Consider the following 27,708-nt stretch of genomic DNA (forward strand, 5'->3'; position numbering starts at 1 on the left):
CGCGCTGCTTCCCTCGCATTATCAATACTACGGCCAAATGAACACAAACACCATGATGTCGTGAAGACTGTTCCCTTGCGACGTTAAGTTCGAAAAGAGAGCACTCTATCCCTTTATGCAGCGCCATGGCTTTCAACGAGTCACCTCAGACGATCGGTCGATCCAAAATGCCTTCCATTTTCGACTACGTCCCAATCTTGAGCTGACCCAGAAGACTGGCCAAAAAGCTAGACAGGGTAGGCCACAACCCCAGATCCGTCTACAGCCTGCGCTACTGCGCGGCAGACCTCTGTATAGGAGCTACGCCAAGGCTCAAGCCTAGAGGAGCAGCCAAAGGCCGGGTTGTCGTGCATCAAATCCACGTCTGTTACTATAATCAGTCTTATAGTGATTTATCGATGTTTCAACGACTCAAACTTGATCAAGCAGATATTCTCCTACTCACCTTAATCAGCCAGCCATTCAGCGATATATGGACGGCAATTAAACCTACCTGTACTGCACGAAAGCGTTCCTCGTAGAAGATTTCGACACGAGCAGTAATTGCTGGCGTTACATCTTCAAAGCCAGCGCCTATAGATGTGTCATACTTTCGATAGATCGTGGCGACGAGCGTCGTCATCTCAGCCATAGCCAGACTGTTTAAGATCAGACTCGCGGCGCCACAGTAGAAGGTGCCAGAAACTTACTGCATGCCTATACACATTCTGCCACCGCTAGAAAACGCCCAGAACCATCGGTTTAGCTCAACGGCGGAAGCGCCAAGCCATCTTTCAGGATCGAAGGTCCCTGGATCATCAAAGGCCGTTATATTGCGGTGCATTATCCACGGCGACATTCCCACAACTGTGCCAGGTGGTATGTTGTAACCTTCGACCACAGTGGTTGCGTCAGCCGAACGGGGCTCGGAACTTGGCAATGGCGCATACAGCCTGAGAGTCTCCTTGATGACGGCTTGAAGGTACGTGCAATGATCGGCCGCATCGCATTGAGGATGGCCGTGCTCATTCAGTGATGCGTCAGGTATGTCACGAACTTCTTTCCTTAACTTCTCTTGAAATCTCTGGTTTTCAGGCAGAGAAAGTGCCCAGATAAGGAACATGAGGGTGTCGCTGGTGGTATCGATGCCGGCCAAGAAGTGGTCGGCACACTCGGACGCAATCTGCATATCGTTCATGCCACCATCAACCTGCGACTCGTGATATTTCCACAGATGAGAAAGAATAGATGGGTCTTTCACTGTGAAATGCCCGATCATCAGCACAATCTGCGGTCGGGCGCCTCGAGAAGTACTTAGGAGAAAATCTTACCGTGTTCCGCGTTCTGGCGGTCTGCCTTGAATGAGCGGAACGCATCCAGAGCATGTCTTCGAATGGCGGTGTAGGTTGTCGGCTGCTGCATCGGTAGCATGCTCTTCACAGCTCGCTCCACGAAGCCTCTGCGTGAATAAAGCCACTTTGTGATCCCAGGAATGTGCACCCAGCACCAAGACAATTTGCGGCGGGACGGATGCATGATGTCTGAAATGAGGGCTCGGTCTTCTTTAGAACCTAGGAGAGCAGACGTAGCCCCAGAGTCGCCGTATATGAAGTGGGTAATATTGTCCAAAGAGTAGTAATGAAGAGTCTGGAAGATGTCGCTGGTGCCATTCGGCTCGCGGTCGATGAGTTCGACGTACTGGTGGGCCTTCTCTTCAATTATCCTGGTCGTATCATGCTGAAGTATTCTAGACTTCGAGTAGGCATGAGACAAAATCTTTTTGCGTCTGCCGTGTTCTTGCGCAGAATGGAAGGTGAACAAGTTCTGCTCGCCATATACATCGAACATACGGTAGAAGGTTGTTCTGCCAAAATGGCTGCCAGGCCCGTAGATTGTCTTGAGTGCACCGAGACTGTTGAAAGATATCTCATTGGGCCCAATGCGAACCACTGGGCCATATTCAGAGTGTAGCTGAGCTATTGTTCGTGTGCGGCTGCTTCTCCAGTCCTCGAAAGCGAGACGCCACTTTGTGAGAGTGAAGAATTTTGGTCCAGGCACCCGACTGAGGGGACTCAGAAACAGAGGATCGAGAAGAAGGACCTTGGTGAAATACGAGATTATGGCTAAAAGGAGAAGTGTTAGAGCGGAAGACGCCATCTTCCCAGCCTGCAATCGATGTGTCTGAGGGGACGTCAAGAGACAACGGACTACTCAGTCACCTCAGCTAGACAGCAGCTCAGTGCAAGCAGGCATAGAGCACGCTGTCTTATATAACATATCTAACAGATATCGACCCTCAAAGATCTTCAACAAGTGGCCCCAATTTTGTAGAACGCAGCGCTAATAAGAGCCCACATGTCAAGTACAGGGCGTTACTAGTTGCAAAAGTAACCCCGCACTTCATTACCAAGACATAACATGGGGCAAACACCACTAGTGCTCCTATAGACGGCGGTAGCCCTTTTAGGTCAGAATTCCCTAGCCAATAATAGGGGCGACTAATCATAGTAGAGTGCACAAATCTCGAAAACGCACAAAACCCGCACTGACATAGTTTGTTTCGGCGAAGGATTTGAGGTAGTCTTGCTAGCTTATTTCTAGACGATGCTTGCCCAAGTGAGTTCGAATACTATGAGCGAGGCGGAGCTATCCTGGTACTGCCAAGTTACAAGGACATGGCAAGCAACAGAAAATCTTTTTAGAAGGAACCGACTACACTAAACCAGAGGTTAGTCCGCCTAAGCCGTACCAGCAGCCCATGAGGCCGCTGCAGTTGAAGACAGAAATTCCAGCCTTGTTGGAAACGCTCTTCTTTGATGAAGACGGCCGAACATTTGTCCAAAAAGAGACTATCGATGAAGACACGATCGAAATAGCTCCCCAGGCATATGGAGTCAATTTCCGCGATTTCATGGTCGCCATAGAGCAGCTGAATGAACGCATCATGGGTGTGGAATGCTCGGGGTACATCACAGGAGTGGGTAAAGGAACAGTGGCTCAATGTTTTGTGGTTGGCGATGCAGTCTTGTGTTTGCTCCAAGCTCCCGTCGCAAGTCGAGTATCTTTGAGATGGACCAATGTCGTGCACAATTCCGTGGGTTGAGTGTTGCTATACATTCTACTACTAACTATGTATATGCTATGATAAAAGTATTGTTTTGAGCCTGTTCTGTAGCACAATCAGAACAACCGAAACAGATGCGCCCACACATACCCCACCCGGAATGTCCAGCGAGAAATATCGCCCATAGAGGATGCGCCTGTGCTGATATCACAGTTGGCATACCTTTCCAACACGGCTTTTGGTTCCGGTTTTGGCACTAGTTCGAAGTTTGCACGTTGTACACCGTCTGGGGAACAGTGTTGACATGTCCAAGACACTGTTGTGAAGCTTCTAAGCTGATGATAATCGTTTGAATGATCGAAAGCACTGAAACCATCCCAACAGAATCCCCATCAACGCGCCCACAGAACGCTATGTCATGTTGCGGTAGCCTTGCCGACTTTTCTAGACTGAGGTAGAGGAGCCTGTCAGCCGGACGAGTAACGGCAGGGCCGAAGTGACATTTGCCACCCGTGTTCACGAGGGAAAGGCTTGCCTCGGTGTCCGGAACGTTTACACCGGAAGATTCAGCCTTGGTCGACAGTCCGTACATCAAGGTGTTATCTTGTGTGTGGATCGAGCCTTGAGAGCGGACGACGGCGTTTGCCCAAAACCTGTCGAGACAACGGATACCGATTGCTTTCTCAGTCGGTGCCATCTCAAAGAATAGACTCGGCAAGACTGCATACACACCACTCCTCCAACCGATGATGCGCCGCACGTCGACGTCGGCTTCTTGGTCCACCCAATCCGGGCTTGACGCTGCGTGGATTACGGCTACGATTTGAACAGCTTTCCATAGTGGAAATCCAAGACTGCTCGGTTGAGATTCATGACCTGGATGCAAGCCATTGTCAATGACTGAGCTCATCTGTGCCACCCAGTCTGGAGTATCGAGAACAATGTTGACGGAGTGGCGCAGGCTGTCAAAGTCCTCTGGGGCCAATCTGCTGGCAACCGATATGACAATAGAAGCCGAGATGATGCGAAAATTGATCAACGCAGGTGGGAACCCATGTTTCCATCCAATACTTGAGCGCTGTTCTGGATCCAGGATGATAACCCAGTCTTCAGAGCCCGCGATCTTCTCGTAACAAGGTGCTAACCATTCGGCTGCTATTGGAAAATGGAATGCAGCAAGTCGCAGAGCAGAAGGAGTGGCTGCTATCTTTGATTTCTTCCAGACGGGACAAGCCTGTACTTGTCCCATGTTGGCAACATGGCGGTCTTTAATATACCCACTCTTCCACACGAAACGTAAGTGCTCCTGGATGTATTGATGAACCTCCTCGAAACGGGACTGTAGTACTTCGGGGATGAGACCTGACTGTGTTTCCAATGGTGTGCAGAACAGTATTCCCACGGTATTCTTTCTATATTGATGGATTTGCTGATCGTTTGGAAGCTCGTCATCACTCAACCTCATCTTGTCAGTGTCCATGTTTCCACCCAAGACGAAGACCAGCTCTTTATCACCCATCGGTTGCTCCCCTTCACCATTCCATGTTCCAATCTCTCCAATTTTATAGCCTACAACTCTCAAGAGTGTAGCAACACGAGTGACAAGGCTGCTGCGCGTTAGATACGCTCCCCGATCCCGGGACGCAGTCCGCAACAATAGCCCGCCAACAAGTCCAACCTCGGATCCGTCATCGGCATGTATAAGGTGGCGCAATTTTTCTCGATTGCCCGTGGGGACTCCTAGGGACTCGACTTCCGAGATGAATCGTTGCGACAGACCTCTGGCTGCACCTTCGTTCAGTATCTTCGCAAGGTTCTCTACCAGCTGGCCATGTATTTGATCTCGCATTAACCCCTCTTCGAACAGGGCAGGACCTAGGCATTTCATGAAGAGCTCTACTGCGGTCGATCCTCCGCATTCGTGAGCCAAGGCACAGACCGTAAGGCCAATGAGCTGCGTTCTAGGGTCGCCGTCGAACGACTATTCAATATTCTCATCGGCTACGTAAAATTGACCATCGCAAGTGAACGCCAGACCAGAGAGGGCCGATAATCGTAGCTTGACATCGAGAATCTCAATCTTCTCAATTTTCAAAGTTTCCTTGCGGAAGTCAAGCAGGCTTTTGACCCCGGACAAGCCTTTCAGCCAGCCCCAGGCTGAGTGGGCCGCTGAAATAGTCGCAAACATGTCAGCAGGCCCGACCTGAACAGCCTGTACCAATGCATCTGTTGATTTGGCGAGCTTGAAGACGAAAGTCATAGCAAGTGATGGTCGGGTGTTTCAGAATGATTGAGTCTAGGCTGAAGATAAACAGAAAGACTGTTGGAACTAGCCTTCTCGACTGATGTAGGTCTCTTATCAACGTATTATTGGCCGAGTCTGCCTTATTCCAGGGCTTGACCCTGCGGACCTATAGGAAGAATTCGAGCTGTAAGATGATGATTAGCTCACAACCAATAGATGCAGGTTAGATAATGAGCCACATGAAGTGCTAGTGGTTCAACTGGAATATCTCTCACGATAGCCGTCTTGAGAAGATGAACAGCGCTGTCGACCTTGCCACGATCCTATCTTGCTCTCTATGCACACTTTCTTAAGCAGTGGCAAGCAACGTCGTCGCTTTGTTGATCGCATCAGTCAGCCAAACATTCCACTCCAAACATAGCGTCAAGTTCCGATCCTGGAGCGCCTCCATACTCGCCGGTAGAGTCTGCGCTTTATACCCTGCATCTCGTCAGCCACCGCTCGGAGTGTATCTATACCCACTTACCATCATCCCGATTCGGCGCATACAAACCATTCTTGTAGAAAGACCTCCCAGGCAACCCCTCCTCGCTTACAAAAGCCCTCTGCACATCCCTCATAACGCGATTTGCATTACCAACCCTCACCGCATCATCTAAGAACTTCTTCTCCGCCATCCGGTCAGCAAAGTCAGTCGCCACTTGCTGGAACTTTCTTCCCGCAGCTGCGAGCTCATTAAGCTTAATCCGTCGTTGAACATCCCCACTGTCTGGCATCCCCATTGTTTCCCCGACGAGCTCGCGGATCCAGTAATTGACATTTCGAGCATACGTATCCATATCAAACGGAATAATTGCATCGTCCGCCAGGTGATACGCCAATAACGCAATGAACCGCCCAACAGTAGCATGAATCTCAAAATCAGGATCAATCAACGTCTTCATCCAATGATATGAGTCGTAATTGCTATGATAATGATAAACCGGTGTGTTACGACTCGCATCCATACCAAAATCCAGCGCACTGATGCCCAGTTGGAGAAAAGCTGTGTAGTCGCTTCCACTTCCTAGATTGGTAAAGCCGTTATCTTCAGGCCGGAACTGGTTGAGCTTGTACCATGCGTCGTAGAGGGTTCGCGTGCCGTATGTGACCTTTTTCATGATTTCTTGCGCGATGGAGCGAAGTTCGGGGGTGGAGCCTGCGCCGGGGAGGGGACCGGCGACACCAATGTCGACGTTTAGGTAGGTCATTGCTGTGGCGGCGAGCCAGGGAGCGTGTTCTTCTACCCATTCGGTTGAGCCGATTAGGGCGTACTCTTCTGCGTCCCAGGAGGCGAAGACACTGTAGGAGGGTCAGCTTGGAGGAGAGTGGTGGTATGGGATAGACTTGCATGTTTCGGCGTGGCTTCCAACCTGTTTTCAGCAGCTCTCCGAAGGCTTTGGTGATTTCGATCAGGATGGCTGATCCGGAGTTTGGATCCGCTGCTCCACCGACGATCCAGGCGTCTCGGTGGTTGCCGATGATGATAGTCTCGTTTGCATTGGTACCATTGATGATCCCAATGACGTCCCAGATTGGTTTGGTCTGCGCATCCATAAAATTGGTCAGAGTAAGAGTAGTACCTGTTACAGGTCCAGTGCTGTATGTTGCGTCCAATCCGCCCGTCCACCCGTCCCGACCGATCAGCTTTCCCGATATACCATGGCTGTCTAGGGTCTTCAGGAGCGGTAAAGCATCACGCTGAGAGATTGGCAAAGAAGGGATCTTGGGTAGGTTTGGTGGGTTGCTGACACGCTCAACGCCAGGCTTTGATGGATATCCGGGGGTTGTCGGATCACCGGGGTACTGATTGATGTATGCAACAGATCCTCGCTGGATAGAGGAGGGTTGCCGTGCTGAACCATCTGCCTCACGTCAGAGATATATATCTAAAAGATATCGAGTGCAAACGATCATACTAGGATACGCAGCCTGTCCTTTTGCCTCCTGCGGCCCGTCATCTCCAGGATCACTGAACATGACGACTCCAACCATGCCATGTGCTTCGGCGTTAAGGACCTTTACTCCTCGAAATGGCCCTCCGTACTTTGCGAGAGCAATTTTGCCTGTGAGGCTGACATTGGCCGCTGCAAGTGCTGCGAAGTCGTCTTTGTGACCGCGACTGCTATGCGTCAGCTAGTATAACCGCAATGAGCCCAGCAGTCACTTACCCAACATAAACATATTCTGCTTCTACTTGGCCAGAGGCAGAGTACCCATGGAACGCTGGCAGCATTGGATCCAATGGGTAGGTTGTCGTTTCGTCTTCTGGCAAAGCATCCTCGTACATCTGAGCCGTGTGTTGCGCGCGATTTTCCATCTTCAGTACCAGCTTCTGCTCTTTCGGATAGTTGAGAAATACTTCATACTCGACCAGTGAAGCAGCCACTCCGTTTTCCGTCCACGTTTTTGCAGTCTCCTCTGCCATGGACTTGTTGCGTCCGGCAACGTGGTTGCCATGGGTATAGTACGAGGACCATCGATCTATAGACGCGGTCGAGAAGGATGTATGCAGGATCTTCTCATTCTCGCTCCATACTGGTGGAAAAGGAATGGTCTGGCGAGGTACTAGAGGAAGCTGCTGAGACTGCTGGCCAAGATCGCGGCTGTGGAGCTCTCGTTGGCAAGATGTTGTCGGCTGCACGATACTCAGCGCGAATAACAGGAATAGCACCATGGTTGAGTAATATTCAGAGTTGGTGTAGCTGTGCCTGAGGCAGGCAGTAAGTGCAAAGTATGAGATCCAGACACCTGTGTCTGTACGTTCCTATCTAGGTAGTGAAAGCGGTAGGAGTAAACGACCACACTCGATTCCCCTCCCGATCGATAGTACAACATATATGAGCCGCCCCTTCTCCGTCAGGAAGGGCTTTGCAGGGATATGCGAATAGCCGATATGCTGTTGGGGCCGCAGGCGGTACACCAGGCCGGACGGCTAAGGTCGAACTTACTGCATTAGCGAGAATCACATGGAAGAGCAGGGCGTAGCGCGGGTTTTGTTGTGAGTTCTGAACATTTTGTGAGTGAAGTGGTAATGCAGTGAACTTATCCGGGTTTGTCTATTGAAACATAAGAGCCAATTGTTATACAAGTTACTTGAGATTCTCACTACTACGAGCTTGTTGTCCTTCGCTCAGAGCTCGTTATGACCAGGTGTCTCCGGATCTTGTGAGACGTCTTCTAAAACCTCTTCTACCTCGATCTTGACCTTATCTTCCTTAACCTCCAGTTTCTCACCAGCGACCAGAACGGAGTCGGGTAGCTTCTCTTTCTTGCCCTCACCCATGCGGATAGCATCGACCCATTGCTCGACTGCTTCAGCCCCGAAAGAGCTGCCGGAGTACTTCTTGTACCATGCGCGCTTTCCGTTGGTGGCAATGAGGTGAACCTCCTCTGCACCTCCAAGACCAAGCTCTGTAATCAGGGTTGCAGCAAGGGAGTTTGTCGAAGTTACACCGACAAAGGGGAAGAGATGGCTGCCAGAAGCATCGTACTTCTTGTGAATGGACGCGAGGGATGCAATGGCAGTGGTTGCAGCTTCGGAAGACTCGTCCTTGGGTAGGAGGGCCAGGATGCAGGTCTTGCTCTGTTCGGTCAAGCACATTGATTGAAGTTCAGCAGATTCAGCGACCAGAGGGATGGTGGGCTTGAGTTCTTCTACTGGGAGAACGATCGGGTCAGGTGTATCCTCATCCTTGACATTCGGGTCAGGCGACTCGGTAGGTACAACGGGCTCCTCCACAGTCTCGTCTGTCGCTGAAGCCGCGGCTGAAGATGAGTCTGCGGACTTGTGTGAAGCTGAGGCTTTCGCAAATTTGCTGGAGGACTTGGATTCTTTCTTAGTATCCTTCTTAGCCTTGGACTTCTTTCCTTTGGCAGGTGGGCAGTCGGGATTTGGTGGAGCGACCTGGGAAAGGAAATCGACCATGGCTACTTTGTCAACCTTGCCCTCGTGCTTGATGGGTGTGTCCGAGCCGGCGGGGATGAGGATCAAGCTCGGGTAGTCGGTAATTCCATACTTTTCTACTGCCGCCTTTTCCGACTTCTTGACTTGTGCGACCGAGACAATTCCAGCGAAATCGATTGCTAGGGCCCGCAATGTAGCGCTGACGATGCCCTTCTCGCTGAACAGGATGGCCTTGGCGGTATCCTTGTTCTCTTGTAGCCACTCGTTCAGGTTCTTGTCGTTCACCTTTTTCACGATATTGGGCACCTTGTCCTTGACAGCGTCCACGATGCCCTTGGCCGAACGAGGTCCTTGGTAGTCCTCTACCATAGGCTTGCCGGGCTTCTTGCCAGGTCGAACAATCTTGAGGGTAGGAAAGCCCTGGACGCCCATCTTTCCGCAGAAGGGCTTGTTCATTTCCTCATCGCAGTTAACGGCGGCGACTTTGGCGATGCCGGCAAGGGACTTGGCGGCGGTCTCGTACGCGGGCTTGAGGTTCTTGCAGTGGCCGCACCATGGCGCGTAGAATTCGACAATCTGGCGCAATGTTAGCTGGTTCTTGCTAGTAGGTTGGATCTACTCATACAGAAGTGTAGTTGGAATTTGCGATTACTCTGTCATAGTCCATGCCGGTAATCTGAAGGACGGCGCTGTTCTTCGAGTACATGCTCTCGGCGTGGGCATTGAGGGCCAGCGCGGCCGTAGCAGCGAACAGCGTGGTTGCGCGGACCATGGTTGCTGTGTGTTGTGGTTGAGGTGGAGGATAAGCAGAAGTGCAGCCACTGCGATTTCTATACTCTCACATGGCGTAGTTGCCAGGTTGGCCTTTTCACTCACTTGTAACAGCTTGCCATAAGGTACATGGCCAAAGCTGAGATGCGGGGAGACAGGGGTCAGTCCGGACTAGCGCCTATGACCGCATGCCTGTTCTAGCTGCCTGGACTCTACATGCATCTATCCACAGACTAAACAACACATGCGACTCGCGTCTGCTTAGCACACTACACACCTTAAAAATGGCCGACACAGTACCGGCAAAACTCAAGAGCTTGCAGCTCGCGTCCTTCGCGAAGCGCGCTGCACAGCTTGAGAAGTTCAAGCCTATTGTCACGTATTGGTGTGAGTACCACCGCACCCGTTGACACAACAAGTGTATACTAAAGCTAGACAGTACGCTTCTACATGGTCCAAAGAATAATTGCCGGTGGGCTACACTCGGCCGACCAAGAATGTACCGCCTACACGACCGATCTTATGGAGAAGCTGGAGCAAGCAAAGGCCGAGAACCCTAACGAGGATGCTTTGCTGGATGACACGGTTGCGAGCGCATACTGCGAACAATTTGCCCTACAGACTCTTGCAAAGGCAGAAAGGGAGATGGCCGAAAACAGAGTTAACGGGTACGTACTAAACACATGGTCTTGTTGCCGTCCCTCAACTCTGACATCTTGTACAGACAGACCGCCGATACCCTCCTCGCTGCATCCACGTTCCTCGAGATCATGTCAATATGGAAAAACAACGACCCAGAGATCACTTCCAAGACCAAGTTTGCGAAATACCATGCCCTGCGCATCGTCAAGGCTATCAAGGCTAATGAAGACCCAAACGCGACGAACCCCGTGCAGGAAACACCACAACAGCCTACATCGCCTCCTGCGTTAGATCCAAACGATCCAGAAGTACAGCGCATAAATCAAGGTGCTCCGCCCCAAAACCCATACCAACCGTACGTTGAGACGGCCCCCAACACCTCTACTCAGCCATCGCCCAACTTCTCTGCACGCCAAGTGTCACCGCCACCTCCCAATTTCCCTTCTGCGCCCACGGGATACAATCAATCATCGCACGATGATGTTTCGCCGATATCACAACCCGCAACTTCGAGGCAGGGCTCTGTCGTCTCGATCGGCGGTGGATACTTTCCGAAGACTGATCCTCCTACTTTCACATCAGAGACGACAGCACCGGGGCTACCAACCGCACCCATGGACATTGACCCCCTAACCTCCTCTTTACCAAATAGCCCTGCACCACAAGCTCCAGAACCGTCAGACCCTGCAAACTTTTACCAGAATCCGGCGTCTCCTCCGCCACCTGCTCAGGCCCCTCATCAGCCACCACCTCAAAATTCATACCAATCCCCTCCCCCGCCTCAGGTTCCCCAAAAGCCCCAAAGATTATCTTCAAGCTTTTCTCAGTATGGTTCGCCGTCGCCACAGCCACCTCAGCAACAATACCCACAGCAAGGCGGATTCTCGCAACCTTCTCAGCCACAGTACTCGTCAACACCGCACCAGAATCCATACGCTCAACCACCTGCTCCACAGCAGTCGTTGCAAGGCCCTTTCAGGGACGATGAAGATTCTATTATGGCAGCCACAAAGCACGCGAAATGGGCAATTTCTGCCCTGAATTTTGAAGATTCGGCTACCGCTGTCAAGGAGCTACGCACGGCTTTGCAGGCTTTGGGCGCGTTGTAGGAATGTTAGTGTTTCTGGGTGGAGTGATGGGAAGAGAAGGACGTATCCATAACCTTGTGCGCAATTTATTGGTTCGCTGTATACCCACGTTTTGTACATAGATGCGCCGTCATTATTGGCTCCAGGAAACGGACAAATAGGAGATAGAAGAACAGAAAGTGAATCGGCTTGGACGCGCTTGTGGTGGTCTTTCAACGAAGACGCGTTGGCCGTAGAAGTCTTCATCCTTACCTAGCTACAAGCCTACAACGATGGAGACACTCAACTGCGGACAAGTTTGACCGAAAAGTTGTCTCCAAGCTCGATCCCTAGTTACAACTATCAAATAAACTTCATGTCACAATATTCAAGCAGAACTGCGAACCGTCGAGCGTGTTGTGGGCCGTTGTCCACCTTGACGCCAAGACTTGAACGTGCACGTGCCTTGAGTTCAAAGCTTAAGAGCCGAAAATCCAGCCACCTCGTTCTCAGTTTCTATCGACCTTCACATCACAAGGGTGAGCTGCATAGTCATGCGCGTGAGGGTTATTCGCAAGAGCTGTAATTCATGATACAGCGGCGAAGATGGCGCCCATCACACCTCTCAATGCGGCGGATATAACTGAAAAAGCACGCCGGGAGCTGCTTCTTCTGCTCGAGGGTGTAAGGTAATATCAACGTCGCAGATCGCTGCACCATCTAACGCGTGCGGAACAGATAAGAGGAAAGAAGAATCTCGTGCTTGAGAAAGCTCTCGCAGGCCCGCTGAACTTGCTCGTCAAGTTCTCCACGCTACAGGAATATGGCGTCGACAAGCCCTTCTTCCTCGAGAACGACAATGTCGACTCGTCTCAGCGCAACATCGTCTTTCTCGTTAGAGGCGAGAAAGCGAAGACTGTGATGGCTGTTGCTGGTAAGTGAAGCTCCCTCGGCTTCCTTACTTGGTTCCTCCCATCTGCCTTAAGGCAAGCTTCTGGCTCAAAAAGTAGGCTAGACAGACAGTACCCACTCTGCCTAGCCAGTCTTGATGCCTAAATCGAACATAGCGCTTTTATTGGATTGCCTATTATTTCCATATAGGAACAGTCTATTGTACGGTGCTAACATACTAGATAGATCAAATCAAACGTATACGGCGAGACAGCCAAATTGAGCATGAATTCTCCATTTTCTGGGTGCCCCGTCGTACTATGACCTCGGACCAACTGCTTGAAGAAGCGGGTGTTTTGGGTGAAGCTAGTGTGAGCGAATGGCCGCTATTCTTCGTGCCGCTTGCAGATGATGTACTGTCGCTTGAACTTGAAGATGCTATCTCGGATCTCTATCTCGTATGTGTGTCTTGGATCTACTGCAGGTATGGCACTAACTGTGTGCAGAAGAAAGATCCGACCGCAATCTACTTGTCGGCGAAAGCACTCATGCTCCAGCAGCAGAAATATGGTCTTTTCCCACGTATCATCGGAAAGGGTGACAATGGCAAGCGTCTTGCTGATCTTCTCATCCGCATGCGTACCGAAGTCATGGCAGGCGAGACATCTGCTAGCGGAGGGCCATCGTTCCTAGGCTTAGCACCTAGTTCGAACATAGACAGCCTCATCATCGTCGATCGGGAAGTTGACTTTCCCACAGTGCTACTGACTCAGTTGACCTACGAAGGGCTCATCGATGAGGTCTTCAACATTACCGCAAACCAAACAGAAGTCGACTCGTCCATAGCTGGTGGTGCACAGCCTCAGCAAGGACAGACTGGGTCAGCATCGACCAGTATGAAGCGCAAGATCATGATTGATTCAAAAGACACTCTATACGCCGAACTGGGTGATGCGAACTTCGCCATTGTCGGTAACCTGCTCAACCAAGCAGCCCGTCGCCTCCAAAGCAGCACAGGACGCGATCAGCTTGCCACAAAGACGACTTCCGAGCTTCGTGACTTTGTCGCCAAGTTACCAGGTTATCAAGCTGAGCAAGCAAGCTTGAAGCTACACACTAGCTTAGCTGAGGAGATTATCAAATTCACACGCACTGATATCTTCACGCGAAGCCTAGAAGTACAACAGAACATTATGTCTGGCGCTGACCCAACAACGCAACACGACACCATAACCGAGCTCATCAACCGTGATATACCGCTCCCCGCCATCCTCCGCTTGCTTTGCTTAGAATCCACCACCAACGCAGGTATCCGTCCAAAAGACCTCGAGGCCTTCAAGCGTGCCATTATCCAGGCTTACGGCTCGCAACACATTCTCACCCTTGCTTCACTCGAGAAAATGGGGCTACTGGGACCACGGGGTGGCGTAAGTCTCGGTGGAGTAGGCGCTCCCGCTAAACCAGGCAGCGTAACCAACTACACGCCCTTGCGGAAGAGTCTAAAGCTATGGGACGACGACGTCAACGAAGCAAATCCAAACGATATCAGCTACACCTTCTCCGGCTACGCACCCCTCAGCGTCCGCATAATTCAATCCATCATCCAAAAACACACGCTCGCCAACGCCATCAAACCCCCCACTGACCCCCGAGCAAGTCCTCAAGCCAATCCCCTCGCCCAAGGCCTTCGCATCTTCGACGACGCAAGCAAATACATCCGCGGCGCTACGTTTGATGAGACGCAGAAGGGTGAGGAAAAGGCGGTTAAGGCAAGGCAGCTGTTGAACGGAAGTACAGGTGAGAAGAACAAAACCATTGTTGTCTTCTTCCTAGGAGGCGTCACGAGGGCTGAGATTGCGGCGTTGAGGTTCGTAGGGGAGAAGTTGAAGGAGAGTGGTGGGGAGGGGAGAGGGAGTCGTATCGTGGTTTGTGCGACCAATGTGGTCAAGGGAGAGGGGTTGGTGGGTAGTGCGGTTGAGGGGAAGAAGTTCAAGGCTTGAAAGGATATCATACAAGGCAGCGTACGGAGCCAACGGTGCATAGCGATCTGAAATTATCTTAATGGAAGTTTTCCTTCAAGATGAACGTGTCCGATTAGGCCAGGACTCAGCCCTCATTGATGTGAAGAAAACATAACATCTTAGGAAAGCCCCACAGCTACAGCACCGGGATGTGCTTAGAATATAAAGAGTAGATTTGTCATTTCCTCCACATACGACCATAGGATCTTGAGAATTAGGCTTCCCGTCCGCTCAGCCATATACAAGCAGGATACCGGCGGATTAGTAGTTAGGTGGGTGACCACTAGCGAATCCCCGCTGTTGTATGTTTTTATCTCTTTTTTTGGTTCCTCTTTGAACATGTAGAAGGGGACGCTGTCTGCGTTTTTGCCTCTCTTTTCGCCGAAGTGAGGAGAGGGCGAAGAATGGTCTGAGCAAGGAAACTGCAAAACCTGTTTTAACTTCTTCTTAATGAAACTCTTCCCTTAAGACAATTTGCTCCGATCGTCTACGCCATAGTTGGGGTCGAGTGTCAAGTCGAGTTCGAACGGTTCCCATTTTCTGGTTTTCCACCAAACAGGAATTCCCTTGATGCGCCTGGGCTCTTGTGTCTGGAAAATCCGAAAACCCCAGGTAAAGAACATTCGATGCAATGACGCATCGGATTGAACCTTTTCAAGCTTCTCGCGTTGGAGTTCCCGAGGTCTGCTTCGTATGAACTTTTGCCAGACCTTTTCTCTACGAGATTCACAGCACACTCCGCCAATGTGATGGCCTCTTCATACCTCAAAGTTCCTGCTAGTGTGTTAATTCCGCGGTCGATAGCCGATATGGTGTACGGATGATTATTTCCGAATTGTGCTTGAGCGGCCTCGATGTGCTCTTTGTCGAACCACAACTGGATCATTCGACTAAACAGGCGGCTAACCCAGGTGATTTTATACAATCGCATGCGAACTTGGAGCTGAACTCGCCTTTGTGCTACCAGCAGAGACATTTCGTGCGTTTCTCCGTAATTAGATACAGCAACCTTGTACAGAGGATCTAGTGTTTCCAATGCTTTCGGATACTCGCCGTGGTTGTTGTGAAGCATGGCAAAACTGTATTGCGCTCTGACGCACTGCAAATTTCGGTCGATATTCGCTAGAAGGTATTGACCATGGGCGTGACTCTGGGAAAAGAACGAGTTGACCAGGTGCCTCGACCGGTACTGCACTGGAGTGCCCAAAGTCGGCAAGTTGTATAGTCAAGGCACCGTTTTTGACTCTGTCGATGAAGACTAATATGTTCATTGGCTTGATATCGCCATGTACGATGCCCGTTCAACATTAGTATGCTAGTATGCATATTGACTGAAACAATTGTGCTTACGATGGTCTTCCAGGCCTGCGATAGCAATTGCCAACTGGATGCAAAGACTTGATCTTTGCTTATCGCTGAGACCACTACCTTCAGGAGTTTGCATAAACGACCACAGTGTCGAATATGTGGCCTCCTCAAAGACCAAGACCGGCTTGATGAGCCATTTATTCCCGTCTTCTCTCCCAACCACGTTCCAGTCGATGCCTTGTAACTTGGTAACAAGGGGATGTACCCGGAGCGAGCGTGCATTCACAAAGCTGAGCTCTCGCAGGAAGGCACCCGCGTAGTCGACATCCTTAAAACAAGCTCCAAGTCATTCCCGATAAACCGATGATTCACGATTGCGGTCAAACCTGCGCCTACGTTTCCAGGAGTCGCCTGATGTATCAAAGGGAGGAAATCGACATCATGGGATTGCGCCAGTGGCAGAAGCCATTGCAGATAAACGTCTGACGTAGAGTTGGCAGTTGATATTTGGTGTGCGATTGATACGACAGAAGCCACCGAGTAGGCAGTGTCCCGCACAAAAAAAAGAGCTTTCTTGCGTTCAATCTGCAATAGATTTCATGGATACAACGAGAAATGTTCACAAAGCGGTAGCAAGTGTTCAAGAGTTTGTTTCCGCTGCGACCATTGTACTCCTATACTCCAGTATCGATAACTGGCATGCCTACGTCGAGTACATTGAAGCACAGCTAAGAAGATATGTGAGCAACATGCCTTCTATGCCAACATACACTACACTGCTGACGCCCACCACAGGAAGAAAAGGCAGTGTCTTCACACCTGGACACGCCAGTCGATTACGACCACACCGTCCTCTTCTCAGACATTCAATACCTGACAAAGCTCAAAAGCAGACTACTAACCTCTAGGGCCGCCGTATACGGGCAACTCAAAGTCCTGCAAGGCTGGCATCGCCACCACACCCTCCTATGCGGTGCAAAGCGCGCATGCGACGCACATAAGACAGTTGCGCACCTGAAAGTCGAGATCGAGCACACGCAAGACGCATTCCGCAGGCTAATGTGCAAAGCAAACGAGTACAAGAAGCTTTTGGACTCCATCCTCTCTCTCTCTCTCACACACACACACACACACACACACACACACACACACAAACACAGCCCATCTCCTCTCCATTACACACATAAAGACAAATATCGACTTGCACCGCGCTACAACGGACCAAATGCACACACATACTATCGAGCTCCTGCGCACCGCGAAACAAGGCCACCAAGACACCATGAGCGTCAAGACGCTGGCGCAAGTCGCTACTTTATTCCTGCCCGCTACGCTCATTGCTGTAAAGAACATTCATGCCTGTGTGATGGAATGCGAATAGTGAACAGAGCCTGTTCAGTTCTGAGATGGTCATGTAAACAACGGGCTCGATGTCGTTGCTAGGGCTGTATTTTGCCATCACGGTGCCGTACGTACTTGCGATATTGACAGTTATGCTGGGTGTGTAGGGCGGGAGGTGGAGGCATTGGGTCAGGGCGATGGTGAGGAAAAGAAGTAGGCTTTGGTTCGTCACGCTGGAAGGTGGATGTGGTTGGTGCTCATGAGAAGGGGCCATGTCATATTGTGAAAGTGGCCAGCATGTCTTGCCTTTTGCACTTGGCGATTCTTAGTGTTAGAACTGACCTTTCGATGATAATGCAGCCTAAAGGGATTCGCTGCTTCTAGCGACCTTCACTGCTGCCAAACATAGCACGGTAGCAGTCTTGTCGGGAAGCAGACTACCACTCTATGACGAGGCTCGCATATCTGGGTTGAACCTACATTGTACGCTAAAGGTATTCAATACATTTTGTACTAAGATACGCAAACGTAGGAATTAGCGAATACCTCTAGGCTCCGTTTTACCGTCAACTGGTGGAGCTTGGGGAAAGACGAGCCTCTTCCTATGCGCTCACGGGTAATGATCAGTTTGTGAGTGTGCCAACGAAGATTCCAAGTAGAGCGAGCAAATTTCCAGCGTAACATGAAGACGATAGAGTGGCCTGTAGGGACTCGCTGCGTATTGCTGCGTCTATTGTCAGCAAACACAACACGGTAGCAGTCTAATCAAGCATCAAGAAGAAAATATATTCAGTGAAGTCATTTCAATTTCCTTTCCACTCTCTCCATGTATCTACCTCATTGAGTTACATAAGAGACATTGACCGCTAGGCATACTTTTGCAGAACATCCATTACGATCGTTTCGTCAGGCATCGTCGTGAAAGTACAAAGAAGACTTTTCCGCGTTCCTGAATACCGGGAACCCATGAAAGATAAGGAACCAAACACACCAATTCTATCGTTAAATGCCGCAATAGATGAAACTCCGTTCGCAGCTCGCAGTCTGGGTATCCTGCACGTGCGCCCTTCCTTCCTTCCTGCACGCCCTTGTGGCGCTGCTAGTGTGTGATGCGCTTATCGGGTGGAGAAAGCCTTGGTGACAGTGCGCTTGAGAGCAAGCTCCTTCTTCTTCAGGTCATCAGCGGGGGCATCCTCAACCTCGAGCTGAGCCATGGCGTCAGAGAGAGCAGACTCGATCTTCTCCTTCTGGCCACGCTTGAGGCGGATGGATGTGGTGGGGTCGGAGATCATCTCCTCAACACGGGAGATGTATGACTCAAGCTGTTGCCTTGACTCGAACTTCTTGGAGAAAGCCTCGTCGCTGGACTTGAACTTCTGGGCGTCGTTGATCATGTTCTCGATGTCGGACGACGAGAGCTTACCAACAGCGTTGGAGATGGTGATGTTGGCGCTGCGGCCGGAGGTCTTCTCGGTGGCGGTGACCTTGAGGATACCGTTGACGTCGACCTCGAAGACGACCTCGAGGACAGCCTCACCAGCACGCATGGGTGGGATGGGTGCAAGGGTGAACTCTCCGAGAGAAGTGTTGTCCTCGCAGTTGACACGCTCACCCTGGAAGACGGGGAACTGAACGGTTTCTGTGTACGAGGTCAGTGGATGTCTCACATATATATTGTACAGGTGACTTACGCTGGTTGTCGGCAACGGTGGTGAAAGTCCTCTTCTTGATGGTGGGGACGGTCTGACCACGGGGAACAACGGGGGCGAAGATGTTACCCTCCATGGCTACACCAAGGGAGAGGGGAACGACATCGAGAAGGAGGAGATCGGCAGTCTCAGCGGAGGTGGCCTTTCCGGAGAGGATACCGGCCTGGACGGCGGCACCGTAGGCAACGGCCTCATCGGGGTTGATGCTCTTCTCGAGCTTCTTGCCGTTGAAGTAGTCGCTGAGGAGCTTCTGGATCTTGGGGATACGGGTGGAACCACCGACAAGGACGATCTCGTCAACCTTGTCCTTGGCGATGTTGGCATCCTTGAGAACCTGGGCAACGGGGTCCAGAGTGCCAGCGAAGGCCTTCTGGTTCAAGTCCTCGAAACGAGCACGGGTGATGTTGGCGTTGAAGTCCTCACCGTCGAACAGCGAGTCGATCTCAACAGTGGTCTGGGTGGCGTTGGAGAGGGTACGCTTGGCACGCTCGCAAGCAGTCCGGAGACGACGGAGGGCACGGGCGTCACCGCTGATGTCTGTAAAAGTGTTAGTATTCTCCAAACAACAAGATTGCAAATCTTCTGGGGGGCTCTCTTACCCTTCTTAGTCTTCTTGGTGAATTCCTTCTTGAAGTGGTCAAGGAGGTTAGTGTCAAAGTCCTGACCTCCCAAGTGAGTGTCACCAGCAGTGGCCTTGACGGTGAAGACACCGCCCTGGATGTGCAGCAGAGACACATCGAAGGTACCACCACCGAGATCGTAGATGAGGACGTTCCTCTCCTTGTCAGACTTTCCGGAACCGAGACCGTAGGCGATAGCGGCGGCGGTGGGCTCGTTGATGATACGGAGAACGTTCAGGCCAGCAATGGCACCGGCGTCCTTGGTGGCTTGACGCTGGTTGTCGTTGAAGTAGGCGGGAACAGTGATGACGGCCTTCTCGACCTTCTTGCCGAGCTTGGTCTCAGCGACCTCCTTCATCTGTTGATTTTGTTAGTCGTTGCCCCGCCATACTAAGTATGTGCGCAGATCTTACCTTGACGAGAACCATGGCAGAGATCTCCTGGGGAGAGAACTGCTTGGTCTCACCGAGGTACTCAACCTCGACGAGAGGGCTGCCGCCCTGGTCAACGACCTTGAATGGCCATGACTTGATGTCCTTTGTGACGGTCTCGTCCTCGAATCGGCGACCAATGAGACGCCTATGAAAGTCAGCCTGCTGATCGTGCGCGTGCGACGGGAGTTTGGGGCGACTCACTTGACATCGAAGACAGTGTTCTCGGGGTTCATAGCAGCCTGGTTCTTGGCCGCCTCACCGATCAAACGCTCCTCGCTGGTGAAGGACACGAACGAGGGAGTGGTGAAGCTACCCTGCTCGTTGGCGACTGTAGGCAAACATTGTTAGACAATGGAATCTTCATAATAGAATTGGCGGGCGCATACTGATCTCGACATTGGTGCCCTCGTAGTTGGCAACGCAAGAGTAGGTGGTGCCTGCGATATTGTTAGCCCACAACACATCCCACTGTGGGGTAATTCGCGAATATTACGCACCAAGATCGATGCCGATGGCACCCTCGTAGACTTCGTCGCTCATGATTGCGGTATGTGTATAAGGAACAACCTGAAAAATTGAAGAGCAGGAAGGTGTTGGAGAGAAGGTGGAAAAGAGGGTTGGGAATCTTTTTTGCGCTTGCTTAAAGGCGAGCGATCAGAGAAAAATTGGCCTGGCAGGGATCCTTCGTAGTGTCGGCGAGTGACGCTAGGCCGACTCGGTTAACCTAACGCGGCGCTTATCGATACTCTATGAAAAAGACCACCCACCAATTTCATCACGCAGCCTCGGCCCGCCGAGTGAGAAAAGAGAAACCGGACCGTGACATTCACAGAAAGTGCCCCGCAGCCAAGCTTTGATAGCTCCAGAGTAGGTTTGGAAACGAGACCGTGTCTATCTTCGCAGCGAGTTCCACTTCTCATCAACCCGGCAAACCTATGTCGGTATACGTCCGGCGTTACCAACTCAAAATATTCCTGGGCATTCTGTACTACGGTAGTTGCCCGGCAGAGTGACATATACCACCCTAAGGAGGCATTAGTCCTGAATCTGGGCCAGAATGATGTCCTTCAGGCCGGATCAATGGACCCTAGATACATGACCGTGTTTGCCTTCGCAGTAGGTTACACCCACAGTCAGCTTGACACTTCTACCTTGGTATGCGTCTGGGTGTCATAAAGTTGAGATATAAGATGCTCCAAAAGACGACATCTTTCTAGTTTCTCTATGTCGAAAATGCTGTTCCCGTCCATTTCCAAGACCCAGGAGCATCAATAATACACGTTACAAAGTGGCCTTCCTTTCAGTTCTCATCATTATACTCTCTCTCTCTCTCTTTGTTTATCCACCCCTCTTAACAAGACACCCCCGCCACTATCAACATCTTCCATCTTCTTGTCAACACCATTCCATTCACATGTCGTTATCCTACTCCCAACTACTCCACACATCATCTCTGCGAGCCCTCTTTTTAGTGGTCAAGAATCTCAAGCCTAGCACATCGTCCACCTTGGAGGTGGATAGCTCAGCCAAGACCCAGTCCCATCTCGGTATCTTCAGCACGCGCGCCTTAGCCATCTCCGCATTCTTGATGTAGCGGAGTACTCAATGTAAAGATATTAGTATTAGAAGAGATAGGCTGTTGCTTGTCGCGGATCAAAATGAACAATGTAATGCTCATTATCAAGATATGGTCATGAGTTGGAAAAGATGTCAAAGCTGCACATAGTATAGTAGTTTCCATACTAGTTAATCATAAAACCAGTCGTAACATCATGTCATTCCCTCATAGCCCCCCTTGTCCACCATAGACGCCATGTAACACCATCCCATGCAATCCCATATCCATACCTCCTTTCCCCGGCCCCATCCGCCCCTCAGCTCTCCTACCTAAACCTTCTCATCATGAAAAACAAAGCTAATATCCCTCGGGCGTTGCGTATTATACCTAACAAAGTTCTCATCCCCCTGCGGCCTCTCCTTCTTCGTATTACTCGTAAGCATACTCTGCAAGCTCACACACACACTTTCAACATTGTGGACGGGAGACCAACCCGAGCGGTCGAGTAGGTCGAGGCAGATGATGCCATTGGAGTAGATGTGCGGATGCCAGGGTATGGGGTGTGTTGCGTCGCGGAGGAAGACTACCTCGGGGGCCTATTGTAAAAAGGGAAATTAGCTGGGTTCTCGGTGGTTGGTTTATGGTGAGAAGTAAGAGAGACGTGAGTTGAAGGAGGATGACGGGTGGTGGAAGATGGTGTGGGGAGGAATATGTACCTCGATAGGATACTGAGGTGTGAAGCTGAATTTCAACCGATACGTTTCTCCCTGATAGAGCGGGTTCGAGTCTATGACTTGGATGTCCATAAGCCAGGTTTGGAAGTCGTCGGCTTGGATGAGCGTTATGCCTGGTGGGAGTTTCTCGTGCATCTGTGAAGCCTGTCATTAGCGACTTTGTTCTTCCCGTTACTCATATTCATAGTTGTAGCTGTAATATGTATGGTGAGCGGTGTAGGGGGGCGTTGGCCCATGGACTCGTGTGGTTTGTGTGGTATGTAGTGGAAAGGCGTGTGCTCGCTGGACGCTGGACGGTGATAAGGGGTCTGGTACCTTTGACAGCTCCTATAACACATGTTAGCTTCTATTCCCCTCGTGTATGTGCTGGTACACCCAAGCTCCTCATTTCCAGAGCTCAAAACAATGCAAACATACCTTGCCCAACCGCTTCGACGCGAACATCTTGAGATGTGCAGTAGTAGCGCTCCTCCTTCACTCCAGGGTCTGTATGAGGCCTCGAATAGACGCAGTACCTCCTTCGCGGTACCCAGCGTACAGTAACGATGTCGTAGCTTCGCGTATAACTACTCACAAGCTAGACAAGCTCACAAGCTGCGACCCTGGACTCGGCGGGGGAGGGGCAAGCAGCACGCCTAACAGTAGCAGCCTAGTATTAATGGCAGAGGAGGAAGGTTCTGTGATGGAGTTCCAAAGGAGCGACTAGGAAGGGGAAGGCGGGCGCGAAGCTAAAACGTGGATAGGCGTCTTGGGTTGTTTGCCTTGGTCGATGCCTGGCTCTCTCGGTGGCTCGGCTTTGTTGCGAAAGTTAGGTGACGTTGCGGAGCGCGCATGCAAGGGCAAGGGCGGAAGACGACTACTATGAACTATCTGGGCACTCTTCATATTCACACGTGATTGGTAAGAGTCGCTTCAGCTAGGTATGCAGAGTAAATTATTTGTTCAATGTTCAATTGGGATTGATAGACCCATGATATCTCTACGCGCCATACGCCAAACCGTAGCTTTTCCTAGCCAACTTATACACACCTGCAGTTTCCTGCAACCCAACACCAACACTTGAAACGCGATGTAGAAGATAAAGAAATAAAACATCGCTCAATCCTAAGAGTAAAAGGCGCCCTTCTGGAAACTCTCGACACCCATGTCACCTGCCTTGCTGTCCACCTTTGGACCAACCTTCTCTGGTACCTTGGCTCCAGTCATAGTAGCAGTCCTACTTGTGGCGCTGCTGTTGGTCATTGTCTGGGTTCTGCTACCAGCTGGGCTTCCGCTTTGGCTACCGCTGGTAATTTGTGCCGGTGTCTTTCGTTGGATTGTCTCCAGGTAGATGCCGGGGAGGTAGCCCATACGTCCGTCTCTTGACCTGCATTTCCACCACTCTGAGGCGTTGCCCATGGGATCGCTCTTGCTGAGCACAGCCACCATGTCTCCCTTCTTTACCGACAGGTCCATTCCCTGCATGTTGGCGTTGGGTGTGAAGTCGTAGAGCGCGCGGCAGAACTCGAGCTTGTTGGGATCGAGCGGTTGGCCGGCTTGGGGGTTCTCTAGCATCTTCCTTTGCTCCTCGGCTTCTTGTGATCGTGCGAGTGCCTTGATGAGCTTGCCCATTAGGTATGGCAAACCGAAAACAGCGAGCATGAAAACGAAGAATGGCTTCTTGGAAGGCTTAGCGGGTGCCGGTGAGCCGTCTGGCATACGTCCGTTGAAAGCTGCGAAGCTTGCGGGGGTGAGAGCGGTCGCATCTGCTGGCAGTGGTCGTCCGGTGAGCTTAGCAATTGCCGTTCTTATCCATCGCATTATGGTGTAGATGCCCAATACCGAGCCAAGCGTTTGTCGTAGGTTTCCGAACTGCTCTGCGACAGATACCATGGCTATTCATGTTAGCATTTGGTTGGCTGTAGTAAAGGGGCGGACGTACCGAAGAATGACGAATGTGTCGCCATGTATGTGCTTTGCAGCATCTGTGCAAAGCCGCCGAACGCACCGACAATGTTCTCGATCAACTGAAACGTCGCTGCTGTGCTTTGGCTGAAGGATTGCGTGAGGCTGCTGTTTGGGTCGCCCGGCATGCCTCCCATACCACCGTACATTCCGCCCATACCCATACCCATACCTCCCATGCCGCCGTACATGCCACCCATGCCGCCCATGCCACCGTACATGGAGCCGTAGCCTCCGCCCATGCTGGAGTAGGGTGAGCTGTAGCTGCTCATTCCTCCATATCCGCTGCTGTAGGGGGAGCCGTATCGGTTGTTCATGCCTGAGTAGTTGGACGCGTTGCGGTTGGCGACGGTGCTGAGGGAGTCTGGTACTGATGGCAACGGAGGCGCACTCGAGGATGTCGTCGTCGAGGTGGGTGTTGTGCTGCTATTCGATCCAGTGAGGCCTGTGTTGTTGTTAGTCGCGGTTGTCCCGGACGTATCGAATGGCTGGCGGAACTGACCGACCGAGGCACTTGTCGCGCCGTTGCTCGTCTCCCATGGCTTTGGCGGCGATGGCGCAGACATGTTTGCGAATGTGCCTCCTCCGCGCCTGTGTGCGCAGTAAAGAAAGTTGCTTCACAGAGATGACGGCGGATGTCGTCAATGTGAGGATCTGCGAACGTCAAGAGGCTGGCAATTCGCGGCGATCGAGCGCTGCGAGTTTTTGCGGGGAAGCTGCGCCGGCTGGGGCTTGGGATCGCGAAAAGGGCGGATCCGCGTTGACGGTTTGGCAGTTACTGCGCGCGCGCGAGCAATAATACGGGCGAGATGATCGGATGCAAAGTCGTGCGTAGATAGGGATGAAGGTGATGAGTAAATGCACGCAATGTCGTCGGCCGGAATGCGGCTGGTCTATCACAGACACAGACGCTGAGTCGCGAGAACAGACCTCGGTTTCTCGTGCCCGCTTTGGCAAGCCCAACCGTCAGCCATCACACGCCGACCACTTTGCCACTCCACACTGCAGTCGCCGGCCCACTCCGTTGCATCGCCCATATCCGCCTCCGCAGAGTTATCGGCCTGCAGTGACGATGAGCTTGCCACAGTTACAAAGTCTTGGATTTTCACATGTCGACACAGGCCAGGGGAACTATCGGAAACACTGCCAATTGTATTATTACATAGAATATCTTCACATGAATATCTCAACACGTTCCGTTCAAGAAAACATCCACCTCAGTCCCCGATAGCGTACAAAGAGTGCACCCAACTATCTGCATCATACGCCACCAACTTCTGAATAGCATCATCCGACATGCTCTGCGAGAAGTCAAACTTATCGTCCAACACCAACGCCGTGATATGTGGATAATGCCACACAACCGCAAACTTCATCGTCTGCCCCACCGGTCTGCTAAAATAGTTCGAATCACCACCCTCCAGATTACCCTGCCGATGTATAGTCGACTTTGCACGTTTTGCGCCATTGCTGAGTAGCTCGAAGGCGTCGAACTCGCCGCAGCCGGTTGACCAGCAGGAACATGGAATGTTATTGCGGTCGTTGCCGTATTGGAGGACGCGAGGGATTGCGGCGTTGAGGAACCAGTAGGCTGGGGCGTCGGAGAGCATACCTTGATCTGTGCCTATGTTGGGGCGGTGGTCCATTTGGAATTCGATGAAGAAGGCTTTTGACGAGCCCAACCAGCCATGGTGAGATGTTGCGTTTGGTCTCCAATACGAACAATCCGCGTCACACTCCTTGTCAGACAGGACCACAATCTCAGTCTCAGACGTACGAAGCGTGCCGTCAAACGGGAGACTCTCAACTGCAACCTTGTCACCCCGAGGAGTGACGTAGCTGAGCGAGTTTCCGAAAGCACTGAGCAATGTCAGTATCAATACCTCACAGGCAGAGGACAACATACTAGTCAAAAGTACCAGACTTTTGAGGGTCGCCCAGATTAGCCATGAAGCTGAGTCCAGTGGCTTGGGCCGGTGCTGTCGATGTGTAGTATGCGATTCGGCTCCAATCGGTAGCCTTTCTTTTCACAATGGACGATGGCGAAGGCACAGGGATATCGAAAGGCTGTCCGTTAGGACGTTGAAACACCCGTGATGTGTCTTGTGTTGACAATGGTGTTGGTGCTGACGCTGGTGCTGGACTGACGAAAACCTGTCCATTGGGCCTCTGAAAGATGGGATCAAGATCCTGATGCCCTTCGTAAGAGCAATCCAGTCTTGGCGGGCTAGAGCCGATGATCGATGTAGTAGTAGATGTAGGTAAGCACAGCAGCGGAGGACCTACGTAAGTCGTGTTTGATGAAGTCTGTGGGGTACTAGTCGATGAACAGACCGCCTTCACCGTCACCGTCTTGGTCACGACATTTGGGATGCAGCTGGCCGTTGTGTTGTATGTCCGTTTGTTGGAAACATCAAACCAGTTAGACGATGCCGACTGCGTCGGTCTGGTAGTGATGTTCGTGGCCATCGGTGGTTCTTGTTGCTTCAATGCTCGACGACGGTTGTAGAACAGTACTGTAGTCCGCTTCTGCATTGTATGGATCTCATCCGGAAGTTGGTAGACGGCGAGCTGAGAGACATTCATCGGTCCGCGAAGGTGCATTGACACCTGTCCAAACAACGGCGTCAGCGGTCCTGTGCTGGGATAGGCGACACGTTCATGGCCACAGATACCAGTTCGTGGATCGACTGTAGTGGTCCGGTTGTAGGCGCCGGGTTGGCTGATGTTGCGGTAGGTGATGGCCCAGACTTCGGAGCAGTACTAATTGCCATCCGAGGATAGTTCAGCAGTACCACGACACAGTTCTTGGGAGGTCCTGCTATAGGCAAACGGAGACAGGAAGATTGTGCCGAGTATTGTATACTTCATGTTGGATAATGGGAAGTGATTATTGTGTGAGCAATAGGTTGCGGAGTAACGTATGCAGCGTACAAGGCAATGCTACGTGTGGGATCGTGACGGAGATGGAACGGAGAGTATATTGGATGCCATTAACGTGTGTCACCATGGCGTGATAACACCTAGCGTATGGAAACCACGAGCTGAGTTCATGTGAAGGCGCGTACACGTTAATTGACAAGAAAGAGCGATTTTCATTCGTAGCTATTAAACAAAATACTCCCACTGACGCTCTAGACAAGCCACTGATCCATAAAATCTGCTTCTCGTTAGTCCAAGTCAACAACAAATGTGTCAAGTAACAAGAAAGTAGACGAGATCGCGTGTCAGAATAAAGGTTGAATGCACCGGCAGACCCGTGAAGGGCCCGCCTAAAATAAGAGGTACCAGAAAATAGTAAGGGTTGTCATCATTATGCGATGGGAAGATGATGGATGTACGTACCTGGAGAGGAGAGCTATTGTCGCGCTTCATAATTAGTGCCTCTGGAGGGCTACCAGTCGCATTTCGCAAAGCACCCGTCTAGCTTCAAA

General features: G+C 51.3%; 7 protein-coding genes across 7 annotated transcripts; 2 read left to right on the plus strand and 5 right to left on the minus strand.

The window, feature by feature from the left end:
* Positions 1-392: 392 nt before the first annotated feature.
* ALTATR162_LOCUS7707 (uncharacterized protein) lies at positions 393-5,303 on the minus strand (the record flags this gene model as incomplete). Its single annotated transcript, XM_043315336.1, has 6 exons — positions 393-437; positions 494-638; positions 690-1,239; positions 1,311-2,102; positions 3,521-4,997; positions 5,049-5,303. 6 exons carry the CDS (start codon positions 5,301-5,303, stop codon positions 393-395), a joined length of 3,264 nt encoding a protein of 1,087 aa, XP_043171271.1.
* A 334-nt stretch (positions 5,304-5,637) lies between these two features.
* Positions 5,638-8,004, minus strand: ALTATR162_LOCUS7708 (uncharacterized protein; the record flags this gene model as incomplete). Its single annotated transcript, XM_043315337.1, has 6 exons — positions 5,638-5,768; positions 5,815-6,540; positions 6,603-6,629; positions 6,701-7,192; positions 7,247-7,449; positions 7,499-8,004. 6 exons carry the CDS (start codon positions 8,002-8,004, stop codon positions 5,638-5,640), a joined length of 2,085 nt encoding a protein of 694 aa, XP_043171272.1.
* A 456-nt stretch (positions 8,005-8,460) lies between these two features.
* Positions 8,461-10,006, minus strand: ALTATR162_LOCUS7709 (uncharacterized protein; the record flags this gene model as incomplete). Its single annotated transcript, XM_043315338.1, has 2 exons — positions 8,461-9,810; positions 9,860-10,006. 2 exons carry the CDS (start codon positions 10,004-10,006, stop codon positions 8,461-8,463), a joined length of 1,497 nt encoding a protein of 498 aa, XP_043171273.1.
* Positions 10,007-10,289: 283 nt separating this feature from the next.
* ALTATR162_LOCUS7710 (uncharacterized protein) lies at positions 10,290-11,756 on the plus strand (the record flags this gene model as incomplete). The annotated part of the gene is made up of 3 exons (XM_043315339.1): positions 10,290-10,392; positions 10,445-10,673; positions 10,730-11,756. 3 exons carry the CDS (start codon positions 10,290-10,292, stop codon positions 11,754-11,756), a joined length of 1,359 nt encoding a protein of 452 aa, XP_043171274.1.
* A 564-nt stretch (positions 11,757-12,320) lies between these two features.
* Positions 12,321-14,605, plus strand: ALTATR162_LOCUS7711 (uncharacterized protein; the record flags this gene model as incomplete). The annotated part of the gene is made up of 4 exons (XM_043315340.1): positions 12,321-12,398; positions 12,453-12,648; positions 12,852-13,063; positions 13,112-14,605. The coding sequence occupies 4 exons, from the start codon at positions 12,321-12,323 to the stop codon at positions 14,603-14,605; spliced, it is 1,980 nt and encodes a 659-aa protein (XP_043171275.1).
* Positions 14,606-18,390: 3,785 nt separating this feature from the next.
* ALTATR162_LOCUS7712 (uncharacterized protein) lies at positions 18,391-20,578 on the minus strand (the record flags this gene model as incomplete). The annotated part of the gene is made up of 7 exons (XM_043315341.1): positions 18,391-18,914; positions 18,967-19,521; positions 19,584-19,962; positions 20,018-20,183; positions 20,240-20,366; positions 20,425-20,475; positions 20,536-20,578. 7 exons carry the CDS (start codon positions 20,576-20,578, stop codon positions 18,391-18,393), a joined length of 1,845 nt encoding a protein of 614 aa, XP_043171276.1.
* Positions 20,579-23,434: 2,856 nt separating this feature from the next.
* ALTATR162_LOCUS7713 (uncharacterized protein) lies at positions 23,435-27,145 on the minus strand (the record flags this gene model as incomplete). The annotated part of the gene is made up of 6 exons (XM_043315342.1): positions 23,435-24,204; positions 24,252-24,719; positions 24,777-24,865; positions 25,541-26,134; positions 26,181-27,024; positions 27,076-27,145. 6 exons carry the CDS (start codon positions 27,143-27,145, stop codon positions 23,435-23,437), a joined length of 2,835 nt encoding a protein of 944 aa, XP_043171277.1.
* Between the last annotated feature and the right edge of the window lie 563 nt (positions 27,146-27,708).

The sequence above is a fragment of the Alternaria atra genome (genome assembly GCF_907166805.1).
Source record: "Alternaria atra isolate CS162 genome assembly, contig: 28, whole genome shotgun sequence".
NCBI classification, from domain to species: Eukaryota; Fungi; Ascomycota; class Dothideomycetes; order Pleosporales; family Pleosporaceae; genus Alternaria; species Alternaria atra.